This window comes from Pezoporus flaviventris, unplaced genomic scaffold, assembly GCF_033815535.1.
Source record: "Pezoporus flaviventris isolate CSIRO_AGI_PZ_B2104156 unplaced genomic scaffold, CSIRO_AGI_Pfla_v1 ptg000069l, whole genome shotgun sequence".
Taxonomy (NCBI): domain Eukaryota; kingdom Metazoa; phylum Chordata; class Aves; order Psittaciformes; family Psittacidae; genus Pezoporus; species Pezoporus flaviventris.
In genome coordinates, this window is record NW_026892617.1 from 645350 (window position 1) to 662864 (window position 17515).

Here is a 17515-nt window from a genome sequence, read left to right on the forward strand (position 1 = left end):
AAGATGCAGTGAGTGGCCAGAGCTTCAGGCTGTGGTTTCATGGTCATTAAACACAGTCACACACCCCAGTGTCTCCCTTGCTGATGTGTGCACTCTCAGGCGTTGAGGTAGCTCAGGGAGAAGAAGAAACTGCAGTTCCTACATCTGACTTAGGGCAGTGTCCTTCTGTCTGTCTTGTGCTTGGACTGTAGCAGAGGTAACGTGGTGGCCATCTGCTTTGCCTGCTACATCTGGAAAGAACATGACCTGTGGCTTCTTCTGGGTGGTGGATAAATAGGTGAATATTTGCTCTCTGTCTTCAGTGGTAATGGGTTATTTGTAAAGAGCAGCCTGCATTTATCAGTCTGCTTTTCTGTTGCAACAAACTTAGGGTCTTTGCTTGTTTTTCAGTTGGCTTTGCTCGTGCTGTTGGTGACTGTTAAGTTCACTCAACAGTGAGTTGGGTTTACGTATCTGCAGGCTGACTGAGACCATTTGGAGCTAAATGGCTCATTATTAGGAGCTTCCTGTTCTTTCCTGTGATAGTAATAATGTTATTAATGCCTATTTTCTGAGCTCTCTTCTGGAGGAAGGGGAGTGCAGGGGGAAGCTGTGTAGACCTCAGTGACATCAGCGCATTGGTCAGGCACAGCATGTACCTGGTATTTACACTGAAATGCTCTAAAATCTGTTCTGGTGGTAGACCTACTGATGCCATTTCACTTCCAGGTTTGGTATGAGACAAGGTTTGATCTCCAAAGCTCTGGGACAGAAGGTAGTTACTGAGAGATCACTTCTCGCCTTGCAAATACTGCAATAATTAGGGTTGTCTAAAGCAGTCCATTTAATGATATTAACATGAAGAGCCTGTGGGAAGATGGGTGGTGTTCAAGGAGGAGGCACTGAGTGTTACATTCCTAATCAGAAATGGTGTGTTTAAAGTCAAATTGCATTCATCTGCTGTGGGAAGATCCTTTAAGGTATGTGTGGGAAGAAGTGGGACACCGGAAACCTTCCCTAATTTTGATCCCCAATCCTTTTGGGGCTTATAACTTCTGTAGTTGCAGATTGCTTTCACAACACCGTAGTAGCCAGTGCATCCAGTTAAAGGTGAGATTAAAGCTGTGTTGTTTCTTTTTCTCCTGTGATAGAAGTCTACAGGGCATGACAAAAGGCTCTTTTCTCCCCATGTCAGCTGGCTGAAGCAGGTAGGGTAACTCTGCAGGAATCTGAATGCGGCCACATGAAGATGATGTTTTGATGTGTGTGTTGCTGATGTTTTGATGTGTGTTACTGCTCCGTGCTGCGAGTGGTCCAGCAGGTATTGGGTGCTGGCTGTTGGGAAATACCTGCTATACCTGAACTGGCACTTCCTCAATGCAGCTGTGGTGGCTTGGTGTGAACCCAGGGGAAAGCACGTATTTAGTTCTTGGGATTGAGAAATCCAGATGCTGGCAAAGACAGACCTTGGTATGTTTTGAAAACTGCTGTTTGTTTTCTTTTGATGAGCAAACCCCTTTATCTGGGGGGATAGTCTGACCTTCTACAGGGCTTTTACAGCAGGGAAGGAGCAGGTAACATAGGACAGACAGCAAAAAAGGAAGCTCCAGGGCTGCTTATAGCCCACATCTTATAGGTGGTTGTCTTGGCTTTCTCACCCTTCTCACTTTGTTTCCTGGCTCCCCATATTTTCAGTCAATAGCAGCCCCATTGAGCAGGTGGCCTGAGTCATTTGGGTTTGTTATTTCTTTTGAATATTGATAAGATGGAAAGTATTTAAATCCAGCTGAAGCAAGAGGTCTGGGGATGTCCACAGCAGTGGCTGTGTTACGGCTGAAACATCTTTATTAATCACTTGAAGGAGGGAGTCAAGACTGTGTGCTGCCTTGATGCTTCACACGCTCATGTAAGGAGTAGGATGAGCATTTCTGTCATAGGTAATTGTTGCCCTGTTGAAAGTTAACTGCAAAAACCTGCTTTTTGGACGCGTACTGCAACTGGTAGCTCACTGTCAGTCGGTTGCATTGTGTGACTGCTGGTTGCTGGAGCATTACAGAAAAACACAGTTGCATTTCACTTGTAAGCAGCTAGAACTGCACATTCTGGAACGTCTGGGGGGGGTGTTGAAATATTTTGTCATGTTCTAATACAGACAAAAATGTGACTTTGTCATATTTAAATTAGGGCATTGCGTGTGAACCCAGAGCTGTGAAGTCTGTGCTTTAGAAGATCTGAGCATCGCTGGCTGTAGCTGGCTGCAGTTTGCACTCACTCGTGGGTGCTGCGTGCTTCTAGAAGACTGCTGTTTTGCCCCAGTGAATAATCTGTGTGGAATTGGGCATCTCGCGTTTTTAACACATTAATTGGAAATAGACCCTTCCTCTGGAAAGCACCGGATATGTGGGAGGAGCAGTTTGGCTGGATGTATTGGTTGCAGCGCCTTTTATGTTGCTTTTTATGTAATAGTCTTTTCTCTAATGCAAATAAACTTGGAAGTTGTAGGGAGGGGCTGCTGAGAAGAGGGAAACTTTCATTACAGACAGCTGACACGCAGAATAATATCTTTTTATATGCCACCTACCACGTGATGGCTTGAAGTAAATCATAGTTCACTGGGGAAGGTTATTTCTGGCGCAGTTCTGCTTTTTGCGTAAGTACTCTCATTCCAGCACATCTTGCTTTACCCTGAGGTTTGATGTGTTAGTACTGTGCTGGCTAACTCACTGCCTATCAGGCCTGGAGGACAGAGATCTTGATGGATTTATGAAATAAGTACAGCTGAAGAGAAAATAAATTCAGCCAATTGTTGCTTTCTGCTTTGGATTACGACGCTAACTGGAGTTGAAAATAACATGAAGATTAAAGATACAGACTGAAATGGTTCCAGGCAGCCTATCTCATGAAATATTTATACATTTAGGGCTTTTTAACTCATCAGAGAGATGAAAAAGAAAGCCATAGGGATTACAATATTCTTACGGCTTCATCTTATTTCATTAGTACACTGCGTTGGCATATTGACCACTACTTGCATGCACTCAGGTTTAGAACAAAGCTTTTTTAGGAATCTCATTGGAAATGATCAGACAGATGTTTTAATGCTCCAGGACGCTTTCCTCAATGGTGTGATTCTGAGAAAGTGAGTCTTCCTTTATTCTCTAATATCAGTACTTGTAGCTTCTCTGTTAAATGAACTGTTTGCTCTAAGCCCTCATCACAAATGCAGTATCAAGTCCAAGTCCAGAGAGCACCGACACTCGAGTGGGGCAGTAGAGTAGCTGAGCCTGCCATTAGCAGCTGTCAGAAAACCTAAGTCATGTCTGTGAAGCTGTGAGACTGAAACTTCTTTTATTGTCCTTTTCATGCCGAATTCATGTTAACTGCATCTGTATGGGCAGAAGATTAAAAAAGCTCCTAAATACAGTTTCAAACCGGTGCCTGTAGTGCCTGTGGGTCTGTATGGCTGATGGTGTATTTATAGGTTAACTGTAGAAAAGCAGAGCTGAACGGGAGTTTTAACTGTGATGGGAAGGTGTCCTAACCAAAATGGCAAGCCCAGAAATGGTGCATAGTGGCAGTTAACATTCAAATTCAGTGTCGTATGTTCTCAGGTCTTGCTCAGAGTGCAGAGCTGGCTGTCTCCAGGCCATGTGTTAAACAAATTTGCATCCTCATACTTTATTTTTTTACTATTGCCTTACATCTTATCATTTCCAAGACAAGAGAAGAGTTTACTTCTGTTCCCGATTGAATACTGTTGGTGGGGTGGAGGAGAAGTCAGTGGTACCCATCTTGTTAGGCTGTGTCCTCCCATCCTCATGTGTTAAACACAGTGGGAGCAGGAGTCCAACTGCCCCTGGGGTTGTTTTACTGTTGGTGTTTAAAGACAGCTGTAGAATAATCTATTTTGGTTGTAATCAAGCTTGACCTATAAATACTGAAGTGGCTCACAGAAAACTGATTTAAAGTGTCAGAGCTATTTCCTTTAGGGGTTAGTTAGAAAATAAAAATACCTTTTTATTTTCCACAAAGGAAATTCCAGGGTAAGTGGTCAAAGGAGTTTGGCCTCTTTTAAGCCTGGTAGGCTCAGGAGGATTTGAAAACTACAGAGAACCCCCAGTGTGGAGATTGGGTCTGCCAGTGGTTTGGTCCTCAAACTTCCTGGCCTGAAAATTCCCGTCAGGCTTCAGCACTAAAGTGTTAATAACAGTTCTGAATATTCCTTCAGTTAAATCTCATGTGGAAGAAAATCTGATTTTTGTTGTAAAAGACAGCTCAGTTTCCCTTTGCCCCCAGATTCCAGGAAGCAGCATTAAGGGACTGAGCTAAATACTGATGGATTAAGTACCACATTAAATAACTTCATTTACTTATGAAAACTAATAAAACCATTACTTTTTCTTCTGTTTACAGTTAATTCTGTACATTAACTTCCTGTTATTCAGACTATTATTAAGCCTTAAAATGAAGACATTTCAAAAGGTACAGTTTTACTTTACAGTACTTAAATACATCCATCGTGAGCAGCGTTCAAGTACTCCTTGCATGGATACTCATTACTGGAGGGGTTTTATTTAAACTGATAAACAATGTAGTATTAATAAGTGGCCATATGGTAAGTAGGGCTTTTCATTCAAGAAACTCAGTGTTAAAACAGGCGTTTAATTAGCCACATTGCGTGGGAACAGTAGGTGTTTTGGTTGCTTGTGGCTGACACACACAAAACAGCAAAGCATTTTTAAAGCAGTGAAAATTAGACTGCATATGCAAACCTGACCTTTAGCTGGGTCTGCATGGTCAAATGCAGTGTATACACACAAACTGTTTGTGGCAGTTTTGCCTGTAAGATTTAAAGAATCTCAGTATTTTCTGGCGCTTGTAAGTTAGCCCAGGCTCCTGAAAAGCTGGGCAGGGGTCCATGCTAACAGGCAGCGTGGTGTTTAGAGGCTTAGAATCTATCATTGATGGGTAGAAACACACTTGAAGAGCTGTTTAAACCTCTACAGTCTTTTACTTTTGAGAAGTTTCAAAGATCTAGTTGAAGATGCCCTTGCTCATTGCAGGGGTTTGGACTAAATGACCTTTGCAGGTCCCTTCCAACCCAAAATACTCTATGATTCTAACCTTAATCATGAGGAAGCTCTATTGATCCCTCCATCAAAAATTAGATGCTGGAGGCCAAGTAAGGACACACAGGGTTCCAGCCCCCAGCAGTGCCCAGGGCTTTGGGACCAGTGTCTGTTGTGTCTATTACTGCAGAAATAAAGTGCAAGCTGTAGTTGCAGTGACAGTCTGGCTACCTCCTGCCACTTATTTACTGTAATTACATAAACCAGGAAGAACATAGTTAAGAACGTTGCCAAGCTACTATCAGCACAACAGATTATTCTTCCTAAGTCTGATGTAGTTGGTGTTGTGCTGTGGTTGAGCCTTCTAGAGTCTGTCTGGTATTTAATCTGTATTAAGAAAGGTCACACCATTTTTTCCAGTAAAGAAAATGGGTAAAACCACTCTGTAGGTCTTCAAAATCAGTGGTGGGCTGTGGCTTTGGTGGACAACAGATGGGGGAAGTCCCATGAACAGCTTCTATGTCTAATGTTTATGCCCTTTAACATTTGCATGTTTTGCTGATGAGGAAGGGGGAAAGGAAGTCTTTTTCTTCTCTTAAGAAGAAGCTGTTGAGAACTCCTCTGAACTGTGTAAAGCCCTTTGCTTTACTCAAGGAGCTCTAGATGGGGAGATATGACAGAGTGGATGCTATTGCTTGGGAGGGCCTTGGTTCTGCTGGCTCTCTGCTATGCAGGTGTTGGCTGTGTGGTTCATCGTCTGTTTCCATAACGTGGTTGCACAATACTTCCCGTTAAACTGTTTTATGTATATAATTGAGAAAAGTCTATTTTCCTCTAGATCCACCCAGTTCAGGTGGATGTCAGCTTTTCAGTATCTGTAGGGGGCCTAAAAGGATGCCGGAGAGAGACTCTTATCAGGGACTGTAGCTTAGGGTTCAAACTTAAGCAGTGGAGATTTAGGTTGGAGATAAGGCAGAAGCTCTTCCCTGTGAGGGTGCTGAGGCGCTGGCACAGGGTGCCCAGAGAAGCTGTGGCTGCCCCATCCCTGGCAGTGTTCAAGGCCAGGTTGGACCCAGGGGCTTGGAGCAAGCTGCTCTAGTGGAAGGGGTCCCTGCCCATGGCAGGGGTTGGAGCTGGAGGAGCTTTAAGCTCCCTTCCAACCCAGACCATTCTCCAGTTCTATGATGCTGTGTCCTTCCTCCTGCTTGCAGAGCAGTGTGCATTAGTAGTAGATCTGCAACAGTGCTGCAGTCCAGTTGGAGCTGCTGCCAGTGACGGTGAGTGATGCAGTGGTTTGTTCTAATCTGGGGACACGGTGTTTGTTGGTCTTTGGGTTTTGCTTCTGGCTTCCTTTCCCCTGCCTTCGCCTGGCACATGTCCCTAGCAACTTTCTGCAAGTGCAGACCAATAGGACAAGAAAGCAATTAGCCGTTCCAGCACAGCTTTGGCTGCCCAAAGTGCTTGTTCCTTGCCTGGAGTGCCTCTAGAGCAAAGCAATTCCAAATGAATAAGTAGGCAGTTGCTTACATAGAAGTTAACATTCTCATACTTAAAATGGCAAGTTCAGTATGAAGCTGGTTGCAGAAAAGATCACAGACTGCAGAAGATCAATCTCGGTCTGTTTGGGCATAAAATCACTTTTTCACGTTGCGGAATTACCGCTGTCTCCACGGAAGGTTCTTTCCCTGCCTTTTTTGTGTGTGCTGTAGTTAATTTGCTCAGCACAGCACTGAAGGCAGAAAAGACGACTCTGTTGCTAGAGGACTTTACTCTTAGCCCAGGCTTTTATGGCCTTGGCCCTGCGTCAGTAACCTCCTCAATGCACTGCGGAGGATGTGAAATTGTGCAGAAACGGGCGATTTGGATGCGGTTCAGAGGAGCACACGGCCGGGACTTCAGCTGTGGAGAATGGATGCGTGCAAGATTTACAGGCTGCTCTCTTGCCTTTTTCCAGTTGAACACTTCAAATAACATCTCCGAAGAGTGTCAGGTTTCTCAGATACCTGTTTGCTCATTTGGCTTATCACTGGCTTGGCTTTTTGCACGTGCTTTTGCCTGTGGTTTTTGGTTTCTAGCTAGTACTTCAAACCAACAACAAGTATGTAGATATCATGATTGACAGAATCATGATTGCCTCTCACTTGGACAAGGTATGTCATTAAAACGCTGCTGCCTTCTTGTCTGTAAATGGACAAAGGGTGAAAATTTTCTCTTAGAGGAGTATGAAATGTTATAATACTGAAATATTGCCATGCTTTTCACTAATCCCAGTGAGTTCACTTTATAGTTACTTTATTACAATGCTTTTTAGCACAGTCGTGGTTCAGGACTAGATCCAGTTCCCAAGTTTTATTATAGGGAATTGGAATTCACTTATGAGTTGTTTCAGGTTGCCAGGTTGGATGGGGCTCGGAGCAAGCTGCTCTAGTGGAAGGTGTCCCTGCCCGTGGCAGGGGGTTGGAAGTGGATGAACTTTAAGGTCCCTTCCAACCCAAACCATTCTGCGGTTCTTTGATTCAGTTCTTTGGTGTTCTTAGGCTCCCCTGAGGAGCACGTGTGTTCCTAAATGTCCAAAACACCTGTTTTCTAACGCTGGAGTTACAGGAGTATAAAATAGGTGGATTAAGTCCTAATAATAACTCAGTGTTTCCCCTGCACTAAATTATGGAGAACAAAAGTTTATAAACCTGGGGGGACTGTATGGATGCTGCAGTCAGTAATGCTCTGCAGTTGAGTAGAGATGTATCCTACGACATGATGGTGCTTATAGTTAGCTACACACTTCTTGCCTTGAGTTGTAGTTGATTTGATGTTGAAAGCAATCAGTGGAAATTCTAAAGTTGTTACTCTTAAAAGTGTAAAATTGAGGGTGAGATCCCTGCCATAATGTACAAGAGATGTATGCTGCTATAATAAAATGTTAATATATAGAAGACATTTACTTGGGTGTCAGATGCCAGAGTGATAATGAGCAATAAAAGAGGCAGACTCTGAATGGAAGTTTGTCAAATTTACCTTAAAGTCACATTGAAGTCCTGCTTCTTGTCCCTTTTTTTGGTCTTTTTTCTTCCCTCTGATTTTTGTGATGTTAATGGCATCAGGAGAGGTTATTAAGGAGGTTTTCTGTGTACCCTAAAGACAGGGACATTCACTGCCTTGAAGAAGGGACTTGGCAAGTGAGTCCATGGCCATGATTTGTATTATTTAAGTGAATTCTGTGCTAGCTTATAGGATGAGTCTGTGGTGGTGTATGCCTCACTGCTTTTTATGGGAGGTGTCTGTTAAGTAATTGTGTGATTTGCAGACAAACACCCTTTCATTTGTGATCCACCATCGCTCCTCCCAACACGTTTCCATAGCTCATGTGTAACAATTGCGTAATCGTTGACAGCTTTGATTAATTTTAGGGAAGTATTTAATGTGCTTTTGACTTCATTGAGTAATATAATATCCAAGAACATGATGTATAACAAATATGTAAGCAGTCAATGAGTGAAGCTGTCATCTGGCAGTGCCAAAACAGGGCACTTTGTGCCTCCAGCTTGGCAAGTGCAGGTCCTTGGTGAAGCCGAGGGTAGAGCCCTGGGTCTCGTGTTTCCAGCCTTCATTGCTGCATCGTTCTTTGTGTTTGTTTGGGTTTTCTTATTGTGGAGGGAATACGTCAGTTTTAATGTGATTTTGATCATCATAAATCTTGCCTTTGCTGAAGTGCTGGATTTGAGTTTGCTTTGCAACCACAGCTCTTGGTAATGAAGGGATTTTGGTGGGGTATTGAGCAGTGTTTAGTAGACTCTCCAAAAAACCCTACCCCTTTTCATGGCCAAGTTCACAGTAACATAAAAAAGCTGGCATGAGGAGCACTTAGAGTTCAAAATCAAACAGTCTTGTTTGGAGTAGCCACGACTCAGGATGGAAGTGCCAGGGTAAAAATAACTGCAACACGTGGCTGTAACATCCCTGGGAGCTGCCCCTCTCAAGGAACAGGAAAGCTATGGCCACAAGGGTCCAGCCAGCCCCATACACCTGCATGTTTCTCTCACAAGTCTGTAAAGTGCTGATAGCACGTTTCCCCTTGGAAATGTTAAGTAATTTGGTTTCTGCATGTGAAAATGAGCAAGGGAGGTGTGGGTGACAAGCAGGGCAGTGCTCAGGAGGTTGTTCTCTTTTCTTCCTTCCCTAAAGCTGGGTGAGTGGTGTTTGCTCCCTCCTCTCTCCCCTCTACCCCAGGGATATCTTTCCCTATCTTTCTCCATCCCAGTGCATCACTCCAGGGAACAACAAGAGAGGAGGATATTTGTCAGGTTAAAAGTATACGTGGCTGTAGAAGCTGCGCCTTGAGAGGCCCTTTCACGTTGTCTCTAGGAACTGATGCTTGTGGTTTGGTGTGTGCTCGATTGGTGCCTTGCTCTTTTCTGTTCCTTTTCTCTCACCCTTTTTTAAACTAGGGCTGTGCATCATGCCTTTTGAGTGAAAACAAGTTCTGTGTTGCTGAGCTGTCATCTCTCTTCAGCCCTGTAGCTGAGACTGGGTCAGGCTTTCGCTAAAAATCCCTGTTTTCAGGTGTGTACAGTTTGGAGCCAAGCAAATGCTTGCAGCAAGACCTGCCTGGATGAGCTCTGCTTTGCTGTAGACTCACTTCTTACTATGGTTGGAAAAATATTTGACAAGGATTCCAACAGCTTTGTTACCTGTTTCTAAACCGTTTTGATTTCTGTAGCTCTAAGGTGGGATGTGCCCATGGCGCTGGAGTGCTTTATGCTGAGCTGCTAAAGAGAAGTACTTTGGACCCACACTTCCCCTCCCAAACCCCAGATTATCTGCTTTTCATTTAAACTTCCTATGAGCCTACCATTAAAAGGGGAACAATTCCTTCTTTTATCCCTTGGAAGCATTCAGAAATGCTCTTGGAAGAGCAGGTAGCTGAGTAAAGCCAGGCTGTCTCATGGGGGCTTGAATACCAAAGTGGCTTTCCAAGCCTTGACCTGCCCTTCTCCTTTACTCAGGCAGTTAAAGCCTGTGAGCCTGGGCTGTTAATGAAAGGCAGCAGCTGCCCTGTAGATGCTCTTCAGGTAGTGTCACACGTGTGATGTCTGTGCTGGCAGGGCTGGGATGATGGCCTGTCCCTCTCCATCCCACTGTTATGTGTAGATGGAGGAGGAAGCAGGGTCCAGGACATGGCAGAGCTCATGCATGGGCTGGAGAGGTACAGCGCAGGATGCTGGATTTATTTCAGAGATGCCCTGATAGCACCAGTGCCTGATGCTTCTGTTTCCTGTGTGCAGTGATACTGTGCCTGGTACTGGTGTGTGGCACAGCCTCCCTGCACGCAGAGGTGTGCTGGGAGATCATGTCTCTTGGCTGCAGAGGTGCAGCACGGATGCTGTATGCTTCTTATAAGAAAGAAACCTGATGGATTCCATAAAATGGCTTAATTTGTAGGTGTTGCAGCAGTCGTGGGGTTTTATCACAGCCATGCCCATTGTGAGCAGTTAAGTGATGCTTCCTCCCCTTTAAAATCACTTGGGGTGATTTGAAGCTGAGCTGCTTTATACATAGTTGGCTTTCTCCTGAATTCTTGATAGTAGAAAGTACTGAGTTTCCATCTCCTAAAATGCATTGCAAACTTGGTACAACATCAAACCAGGTTATGCAGCTCTCGGTTTGTCTTTTCAAAGTGCTATCTTTAGAGTGTATTAGGGAGAAAAAGTCCCCAGGAACAAGGTGATTTGACTTTAGCTCCCATCTTTACTGCAGAAGAAGGTTGTCTTTTCATTGTGGGAAAAGCAAAATGCAGGAGGGGAGGAAAGAACCTGGAGAGCATGGGAAGCCCCCAAGTGCTTGGAGATCCCATAGCAGCCAGCTTGCAGATGAGGGTTAATCAAATCCAGTTTGTCAGAATGGATGGAGCCTGTGAATCTGTTAAAATGTGGCTCTGTCTGTTTAAACCTCCCCATTGAACACGTGCTCAGCATGCAGTGGAAGCTCAGCCAGTGCCCTCGGTGGTGTTTCCAGCCCTGCTTCAGGTGCTGTGGCACACCAGTGCCTGTCCCAGATGCCCAAGCAGCTTCACCACAGCGAGCGGGAGCTGCGGAGGCGCAGGTTCCTCCCCCTCTGCTCTGCCTCCCCTTGCCTCTCAGTCCAGCCGTGGCTTTCTGACTCATTTAGTACTGAGTCAGGCTTTAAATATCTTTGCTGAGCCGTTTTCTGTAGCCTGTTCTTCACAAACACATTGCGCCGAGTTTCAGGGGTGATGCTTTCCCACGCCGCGCTGCAGGTGCAGAGGCAATGGGGAGGGAGTTCCAAGTTGAAAGAAAGGATTTGGGAGCCCAGATCCTGCTGACTTTCATTAGGAGTTGCTCATTGAACTGTTCTTTAAAATTCCCACCCCTGGGTTAGCTGCACAGTGAATGGTCAGAAATCGAGGGAGGGTGGTCATCAGTATTTTTTGGGGGGTTAAATCCATGGTGTTGAGGGGGAAGTGGTGACAGGGGAAAGGGAAAAAGACTTTGGAAATGTGTGCGAACTATTTGCAAGGGCAGTCATCAGATTGTGGGCAGAAGTGGCAACTTCACATAAAAAGCCAGTCAAAATTGCTGTCAAGGAACAACAAGCAAGCTATTTAGATGATTAGAGAGGACTTCCCCCTGTGATGGCAATCTTTTCCTCCCATGTCTGCAGACTGCATTTGATTGCTATTAAATCTGGTAGGCAACAATAAGAAACTTGGAATTTTCATTAAAAAACAAGACAAAATTGCAAGTAACCTGTGCTCCTAAATGGAATCTCAAGCCAACGAGGCGGCAGAATGAGCCTGATCTGATGGAAGGTGAGGGGGGATGGAGCAGAGCTGCAGAGCACAGGGACAGGTTTTACTTCTCACTCCCAAAAGCTAGTGCAGTCCTGCACTAAGCAGAAATGTGACCTTTACAGTTGTGAGCTTGATGTTTTAACCTAATGATGTTCAACTTTGTGTCTCCTTCCTATGGTTTTCCTTAACTGCATCTCCAATTCGTAAAGCAATTTTAATGACCTAATCAAGTAGAAATTGTGTTCTGCCATTGGCTTCCCCCTCAGTCTTTCCCTGTCCTAGAGGCAAGGTTAAACTGTGCTGGAGTTCTTGTTTCTAAGGCAGTTCAATTTGAGTATTCAGACATTGCGTAGAGCTCCATTGATAAGGCAAAGGGCAGATTTTGTAACAGGCATGTTTTGGTCTGAAAGCATCAAGAGAAGATTTGCTGCTTGCATACACTGTCATTTGAAAGCTGATTAATTCTTAATTTCTTTTTCTTTTAGTCCCTTGTTAGGGAGCCTGGAAAAACCTTCAGTAAGGCTGCTAACACTGATGAGAGATCTTTTATGCCAAGGTAGGAGGGTTTTAATATTCTCTATATATTTCAAATGAAATTTCTAGCTGTGAAAACACACGTTGGGGAGCTTTTTGAATGGATAAATGTGTAAGGTATAAGGGTTACTTGAATCTGACTTCCTGTAGTAAGGAAAAGAAACCCTGCAGCTTCGTGTTCTGTCTTTCCTGATGTCCTCTGCTAGAGCTCAAAATACAGATCTGTGATTACAGTCCAGGCTTTTTAAGGCTGAGTCAAGAATGCGTCTGCTCTGATTTTTAAGTCTTTTGTTATCTTCTTAATGGCGATTGTGTCATCAGTTATGGCCAGAGTTTCATCAAGTTATACAAAACCATCAGCCCATGTGCTCTTACCACTGTCTTCCTCGCCCTGAGCAGCGTATCTGCACCTCCTGCCACTCATAGCTCTATCAGTGTTTGGAGAAGGGGAAACTAATACATACAAACTGCCTCCTTCAGGTGGATTAAATCGTTCTTGGGTGTTTGCAGCTCACAGCGAGCACAGTGTGAAGTTCTTGCACCCACTCGCTTCCAGTGCTGTGTTCAGTTATCTTCTTTATGCTTCTCTCACCCCACCACCCAAATTACAAACTTCCTGATGAGCTGGTGAAGCTTCTCTGACAAGAGAGGCTGATGTTTGCGTCAGGTTTTTCTCCTGAAGGGCCTCAGCTGCTCTCCCCACACCGCCCTCCCCACAGCCTCTGCCTGGCTGCTTCCGCTGGTTGGGAAATACCCTGAGAGTTTTGCTTCTTCATCCCCTGATTCAGCCACTCAGCTGCAGCAGGGTGAAAGACCATTTGTGCTGCTGGGAGAGTGTGAGTGCTGCCTGGATGAAGATGCAGGTGAGCAGGTGCTTGGAGCTGTGTTTCAGGTTACAGCTTCATCTGCACTTGCATCCTTCTGCCATCCTGCCTGCGTTTCCTTTCCCTTTTGTATATTAAACAAGATATACTGCATCTTTTCCTCACTTTTCCATCTGTTCGCAGGGTAGGGCCCTTCTTTCCTTCTTCAGGAAGGAGCTGAGCATCTTTAGGCTGATGCTGTGAACAACTGACTGCCTGTTTCTGTTGCTTCCCAGGCAGTGTTGGTGACAGTAGCATCAAGGCGATGCTGCTGGTAAAGAATAAGGAAATGAAGAGATTAATCCTGGCTTTAAGCTGAAATAGGGTAGATTTAGATGAAATATTATAAGAAGTTCTTTACTGTGAGGGTGGGGAGGTGCTGGCAGAGAAGCTGTGCCTGCCCCATCCCTGGGGCCAGGTTGGACAGGGCTTGGAGCAACCTGCTCTGGTGGAAGGTATCCCTACCCATGGCAGGGGGTTGGAACTAATGAGTTTCACAACATTTACAACAACACTAAAAGTTGGGGTTTTTTTTACACTCCTTAGTGATCATATATTTTTTACTCGAAAGAAACACTTAACACCCGTAATACTCATTCCCTTTTGAAACATAGCTGTTGCTTCACAGCGTGCAACTCCACTACACAGAGCTCTGGATAGAAATGAATGCTACTGTGTCTAACTGTATTTAGGTGGGCATAAACAGCTGCCAAATGAAAAGTTGGCTAGGATGCAGCATAGTAATTTCTTGAGCACTCTATTCATGTTGTATAAACAGATAACGTACTTGTGAAAGAGCTACAAGATAATTAAGGCGTGTGGGGTTTACAGGAAGAAGGCTCAGTAATAGGGCTCAGTAATAAAGTTTCAGGATCTTGGCTTCCTGTTGCACCTGAAAAAAAGACATCAGCAAATACTGTAGAGGAGAAATGAGAAGCTGGTCTTGTACAGCTCCCAGCTGAAACTTTCCCACAAGTAGTTTTACTATAAATAAGAAGTGAAAGAGTTCACAGCTAAATTTAACCCTTAGCTTGATTGCTTTCTGGGTTTTCTTAGGTGGACCAGGCTGTGGAACTGTAGGAAGATGAAGGGGATCAATAACTTGGATTTATGCTTTGTAAAAAATGCATTGCCTTTTAATTCCTAAGGCTCATCAAAGGGAAAATCATCGCTGATTGGAATTCCCCTCTCCTTCCCATGCAGAATCATGATTTTTGAAAGGAAGGAAGTGAATGTCACTTCTTGGGGAACTTTTCAAGCAGAAGAGCTTACGGTTGCCAGAATTCTAACCAAACACGTTGCCGGTGTACTAGAGTGCATAGCCATCACTTGCTCTGCTTTCAGATACTCAAAGTTACCATTCCGGAAAATCCCTTTCAGTTTGACTTCATTTCACAATTTCTATGAAGTTAAGCAACTGCAACTCATGTAGGCTACAACAGTCAAAGAAAAACCACCCCAAGGTGCTTAAAACTAAGGGCTGCTGCTGATAGCTTTGGCTTTATTCCCCCTCTAAGGCTTGGGTGAGGGAAGGGCAGCTTGGTTACGTGACTCAAGAAAGCCTCAGTGCAGGCAGGTGAGCCCTGTATTTCTGTTCTTCTGGCTTAAAAATGAGCTTCAAGTCGTGCCGAGCGAGCTGCAGAATTTTTATGCCCCTCTCCAGCTGCACGGGGGTCTTTTTACTTCTCTTTATACGTTTAGACCATAAATCATGCTGTGGTTGAGGAAATGAGGGTTAAAAGGAGGATGTTTGGGCAGGGTCTCCAGTAACGTGTTCAGCAGCTGTGGGTGCGTGGAAGCACGTGGGTTTCCTCTTGACTCTCTGTTCTACAGCTTTCCTTTGGGAATTGAAATGATGGGGGGGAACAACCCTGATTTAATGATTATATAAACTTGAGACACAGATTGTCAGGGAGTTGTCCAGAAAATACAATCCCTGTTCTTTGCAGGCTGTTGTTAACGCTAGTCGACAATTTCTCCATCAGACTACCTCGAGTATGTATTTATTTCTAGAGCCATCCTCCCACTGGAGCCAGGGAACCCATAAATCCTGTGGCAACGTTGGTTTGAAATGCCTTTGAGAAATGCAGCTTGCCCAGCCTCATAGCACTCGTGTTTCTGAAGCCTTACTTGGGAAGAAAGCGCTATCTTGCTGGGGGGAAGAGGGGGGAAGATGAGGTCATTGTTTGCTTGAGCTGGGTTGATAGGGACAGCCCGGCCTGGCTTATACTATAAACATAGTGTAAAATGTTTATCACCAGCTTTGTCATTTGCCTTATTTGTCAGGGAATCTCGAGGAGAATGAGAAGGTTTCTGGTGCTGGGTAGTGAGTTGAGGGAGTTGCAAGATTGCCATAAAAAGGCAGAGTCCCTGCTTGGGCGAGCAGAGAGGTTCTGCCTTGGCAGGCGTGTGTTAGGCCTGACCTTTTCCAGAGAGAAAGTACTGACCTACATCCTTTCCTGCTGGGGGTGGGTGGGAGAAAGAAACCTCTCTGCTTGCATCTTTCTGATGTAATTTTCTGGTCTGATACTCATTGTTTTCTGCTGTAAAATGTGGAGAATGCAGAGGACAGGCAGCTGGGAGCATGTGTGTGTGGCTGCGCTGTGTTAGTGCCATGCTGTAGTCATCCTCTTCCTCTCCAAGCCCCAGCAGGCTAACGGGTCCCCTAGCCCCTAACCCTAACCCTTTGGGCATCTCATATATACTTAGGCTGTAAGAACAGCCATCTAAGCTTGTAAAACCCATACGTAGCTGTTACTAAGGAGCTTTTTGCTCTCAGGAGCACTCGAAGAAGGGGAGCGTGTTGCTGCTTTCAGAAGACAGGGTCATAAATTTGTACCCTTTGCAAATTCAGGGTAAACTTTTAACTGTTGGCTCTTTTCCTGCTTTCCAGGTCGTCGCTATTTGAACAGACCACACCATGCGTGAGTACAAGCTAGTGGTCCTTGGTTCAGGAGGTGTGGGCAAGTCCGCTTTGGTGAGTTGTGGGAAGTGGTATCTGCAATGAGATAAGCCCATTTTATTAAAATCATTGGGATATTTGTGTAGTGACTTCCAGGTAGCTGCTGTTGCACTGCTGTGAATGTGTTTCATGGTTCTGGAGAAGCAGCAGGCAATCAATCACTGTTACAAGAGTTAGCATTTAGTTTCTTCCTTCCTGCATGGTTATAATGCTGTAAATGACTGGATGGCTATGTCTGAGTATTAAAAGCCTAACCCACACTAAAACAGCGAGTGAAGTGTGGCCATGTATGGCAGTGAGTTAGGGGGTAGTTGCAGCCTTGCATGCCTTGAAGGCTGTGTGTTTGCCATCCTGGATAGAACCTGAGTGAGCAGCTTGGGCTGAAAACAAGAAGTCACCTCCAGCGTGTGCAGTTCAGAGGGCTAAGAAGAGGGTGATGCCACTTTGCACTCCTTAAGTACTTGTGTTGTTTCTAGTAAGAGGTTTACATAGCAGAGTTGATAGTAAAGCTTTGTAAGAGATTTCTGTCACCTATTTATCACCGATCAGTCAAGCAGCTCACTCCAACAAGAAAGGCAAAGAACTGGTCAAGTGTAAAGTTATCTAAAACAAGGAACTGCACTGTATTTCCTTTTCACAGCAGATGATAATAGCTGACCAGCCCTTTATGTTGTAGGCACTGCTTCTTGCACTGTTTGTTCTGCTGAAATGAGCTCCTAGTAATCTTGGTATCCAGATTGGTATGCAGAATCCAGATGAACATGAGGAAAGATTATGCAGTTAGCTGTCAAATTTGATGTACTCTCTCAGAGACCCCTTCCTAATCTTTACAAGATGTAGGTGTAAAATTGTTCTCCTAAGCAATCTGTATTGCTTTTTGCACGAGCATCCCCTTGATTATCTTGCTTTTGTTATGTGATGTTTTACTCACTAGGTAAACTAAGGCGCTTACGCTGTACATCAAAATTACTCAGCATCTGACATACTTGAATTTCATTACTTGTGATGTGCAGTCTGAATCAGCATCCATCACTGGCCTTTTCAATAGCTGAAATGCAAATACTCAGTCTGGTAAACAAAAGCTAAATTCTTCTTGACAACCTAGGTGCTAAGTAAGCATATATTGTAATTCATATGCAGCATGGATCCATTGTGTTTATAACAGCACACGGTAAGTGCCAATTAGTAGCTAAGAGTGAGTAATATTTAGCTTTCAAGGTGACTGCCTGCTTATTTAAAAGCATTAGCAAGGAGAGGTTGCAAGGTGGGATGTAAAATCACAGAGAGGTCGCTTTAAAAT

General features: G+C 44.4%; 2 protein-coding genes across 3 annotated transcripts in view; one reads left to right on the forward strand and one right to left on the reverse strand.

The window, feature by feature from the left end:
* Positions 1-17515, reverse strand: part of LOC133278746 (adenosine receptor A3-like) — a 123920-nt gene that overhangs the window by 23665 nt on the left and 82740 nt on the right. The window lies entirely within an intron of this gene.
* RAP1A (RAP1A, member of RAS oncogene family) overlaps positions 1-17515 on the forward strand; it is a 35695-nt gene that overhangs the window by 4814 nt on the left and 13366 nt on the right. Inside the window, exons 2-3 of one of the 2 annotated variants that reach the window (XM_061471814.1) lie at positions 12342-12412; positions 16147-16230. In XM_061471814.1, coding sequence (XP_061327798.1) covers positions 16174-16230 — 57 coding nt within the window. In that variant the 5' untranslated portion in view covers positions 12342-12412; positions 16147-16173. Of the gene's footprint in view, positions 1-12341; positions 12413-13172; positions 13254-16146; positions 16231-17515 lie in introns of those variants that run through there. The other variant, XM_061471815.1, reaches the window with a different exon arrangement.